This window comes from Bactrocera latifrons, unplaced genomic scaffold, assembly GCF_001853355.1.
Source record: "Bactrocera latifrons isolate USDA-ARS-PBARC rearing strain unplaced genomic scaffold, ASM185335v1 scaffold_207, whole genome shotgun sequence".
NCBI lineage: Eukaryota > Metazoa > Arthropoda > Insecta > Diptera > Tephritidae > Bactrocera > Bactrocera latifrons.
The window spans coordinates 94,775-98,252 of NW_017535597.1; the positions used below are offsets into that span (position 1 = coordinate 94,775).

At 46.1% G+C, this 3,478-nt stretch overlaps 1 protein-coding gene across 1 annotated transcript in view; it reads left to right on the plus strand.

Annotated features, from left to right (window-relative positions):
* LOC108968257 (serine/threonine-protein kinase 10) overlaps positions 1–3,478 on the plus strand; it is a gene marked incomplete in the record, with an annotated part of 12,373 nt that overhangs the window by 4,731 nt on the left and 4,164 nt on the right. Inside the window, 3 exon segments of the mRNA XM_018932174.1 lie at positions 97–425; positions 497–2,293; positions 3,027–3,478. Coding sequence (XP_018787719.1) covers positions 97–425; positions 497–2,293; positions 3,027–3,478 — 2,578 coding nt within the window.

Consider the following 3,478-nt stretch of genomic DNA (forward strand, 5'->3'; position numbering starts at 1 on the left):
AACTTTCTATACACTTACACACATACACATATACACACACGCATTCGTTGTTCTTGTGCCAAGCCTAGCCATATGATACGATTTATTTAGTTCCAGGTACCCCAACATCAGTATCTATGGACTCTAAAGAACCAAATCAAACAAATAGTATACCACAAAGTAAACTATCACAACAACAAGGCGGAGCTGCAGAGWATGCTTCACCTGTTTTGCAAAAAACTCTTGAAAATAATATAACACCATCTTCTAAGGGGGCCAAAGAGGATGAACCAATATTTAGCGTTAATAATGCGCCCAAAGATAATGACACGAGTAATAAGACGCTTTCAACAGYTGGAGTGGTCAGTAAGCAAGCAGTTGCTACCAACGCTGCCAACGAAGCTGCTGATAGTCTTCCTGAGAGAGGCGTTGACGCCGATAGGAAGGTGAGTAATGCATACATTTCCTAACTAAGACACCTTTTACTTACAAAACTTTTTCSCTTTTCAATAAACAGATCACCAAAAAGGAGAAGGGTAAAGCGCCACCACCACCGTCTACTGCTGCTGTAATCACCAAGSCGACCGAAGCACCGATACCCGCAGCGGCTACTGCTACTGCACGCGCTGAGCCGGAGAAACGCAGCAACGAAGAACGTACACCAGCACCGCTAGCGCCCATGACGGTGCCCATCGAGCTGACCAAAAATGTGGAAATCGATGTACAAACAACGCTTGCCGCACAAGCTGTACAAGAGCAAGCGCAAGTGCCAGCACCACCATCGCCGACCACATCTTCGGCAGCGGTTTCGGTGAATTCCGCTTCGTCGTCGTCGGTAAAGAGTGGTGCTACGCTCAGCTCCAGCACTTCGCTTATCACCATAAATAGCGAGGCTTCGCCAACCAGCACGCCAACTCGTGCATTCAACAATCAGGCACAACAACAACAGCAACAACAAAATATAGTTCATCCCAATAGCTTGGAAGCTGGCGTCAGTCAGATAAGAGTTGTKACCAGCACGCATCCACCGGTCATAATTGACAATTCAGTGCCGGCTGCCGCATCGGCTGCAGTGCCGCAAAGTGAAGTGATCATTGTTTCGAATGATTTGAATAAGAGCACACATGTGCCGGAATCTTCAACTGATGATGATTTCACTTCGTTCGATGACAGTCTGGGCGATTCACCGGTTTCACCCCGTCAGTCATCGATGATAGTGGCCGTTTGCGAGGAGAACACCGAGGAGACGGACAAGGCTGATATGAACGCCGATAGTAATCAGTCCATACACGGTAAAGGTTCGCGTGCGCGCAAATTAGACGAAAGTGAGGTGCTAATAGTTAGCCCATCGTATGTGGATGATGATTCTGCGTACAATACAGCCACCGGCAGTCACGAACACAGCGAACATCTAATGGACACTAGTCACGTGTCTGTTGTGACTGTTGGCGATGAGATYAAGGTCAAGGATAGTAGTCATCTAAATACCGATCAATATGATACGACACTCARCAACGACAACAACAATCTGAATAATCAACGACCATTCATAAAGAATCACAATAACAACAACCACCAAAACGGCCAAATTATCGCAGGYACATCGACCGAAGATGTAAATATTATCATAAATCGTAATACACCACAAGACATTGGTGTCGGCAAACGACCGTCACCAGATAATAGCGTGGGTTCTATGGATTCGCGTACATTAAGCGATAGCGGTTCGTTGCGTTCGAGTGGCGGTGTGGTACGACGCGCTGTCGGCTTGAATATTGCAACGGTTGATCAGAGTGACGTTGAGAGCATCGGCACCACAACTAGTCATGATAGTCGTAATGAGGCGGAGACACCCATAATGGGCACGAAGATACCCGAAGATGAGGAAGTTGTCATACGACGAAAACAGGGTGCGCCGAAGATAGCAGCTCCCACTGGGCCGACTAAAGAGGAAATCGAATTACGTAATTTACGTAAGAAGACACGAAAACGTACGCGAAAATTCGAAATCGATGGTGTACAGGTGACSACCACCACAAGTCGTGTTATATACGGTGACGAGGAGTCCGGCAGACTATACGATGATCATGTGTTCCGTAAGCAAGAGTTGCGTGAATTGAAAATGTTGCAAAAGCAGGAGAAGAAACAGCARAACGATTTGCAATTGAAGGAGCAAATAGCGCGCGAGCAACAGGATCGTCGTTTCGAACAGGAGCGCATTTCGCTGGAGAAGACCTACGAAGCAGATATGGATACATTGGCACGGCAACAGAAGCAGTTGATTGAGCGCACGGAGCAGGCACAGGAGAGTGAGGTGAGTGTAAAGTTCTTTTTTGTGTTACTTGCTTGACTGACKGACAACTGGGTCCTCACCGTGGTGCCCTCTCCTCGYTAATGTCGAACCTCTTGATATCATTGCAAAGCGAGGTCCGCATCAACTAACATAATGAACTCCTCTCCAGGAAATTTCTGCTTGGATGTTTTCGCAGAAATCAGCCTTACAATCGGCTCCCACCTCCTAGGAACTTCAAGTGATCTTTCTTTGTGACATGAAACAATACGCCGACCACACAAACTCAGTGAATGGCGTACTTGAAGTCAAAACAGCACCCATTGCAGACGAAGTGTTCGAGTTGCCTATGGAATCTAAARTGACCTTTGCGCAACTTCGTTCTGGATACAGTAGSCGGATAAACTMCTACTTATCTAGAATTGACTCTGACATACTAAATATAAGTCCATTGTACAATGAGTCCCCGCTTGACTCTAACCACCTCTTTGCATGCTCAGAGATCCCTACCCATCTAGCATCCTCTCCTTATGGTCCGACCCTTCGAAACAGCACTTTTCCTGGGTCTACCGTTAGATGGCTTCGATTAAACCCAACCTGAACCTTTCCACCCAAGCRGGGTCAGACAACCGCCACAAGAACAACAGCATTATCCCAAATTCCTTCAAGGATRATTGCTGTGGCCACAACAAACCTTTTCTTTAATTTTGGCGTGCTAAAAATTCTAAAAAAATTAAATTTTCTTTTCTTTTCACAGTTGCGTAGCTCATCGAAACGCATACGTTCCGATCAAGAACAGGAATTGAAAATATTCCGTGAGAATTTGAAACAAGAAATCCGTTTGCTAAAACAAGAGGTTGACTTGCTGCCCAAAGATAAACGTAAGGACGAATTCAAGCAACGTCGTTCCGCCATGGAGCTCGATCATGAGGAGAAAGAGCGCGCCTTCCTCGATTCGCTCAAAGAACGCCATGAATTGCTATTGCGACGCTTAAGCGAAAAACATCGCGATCATCTTGCCACCATCAATCGTAATTTCCTACAACAAAAGCAAAATGYCATGCGTACACGCGAAGCGTTACTTTGGGAATTGGAAGAGAAGCAATTACACGAACGCCATCAACTGTCCAAGCGGCATGTAAAGGAGTTGTGCTTCATGCAACGCCATCAAATGATTGTGCGACACGAAAAGGAATTGGATCAGGTGAA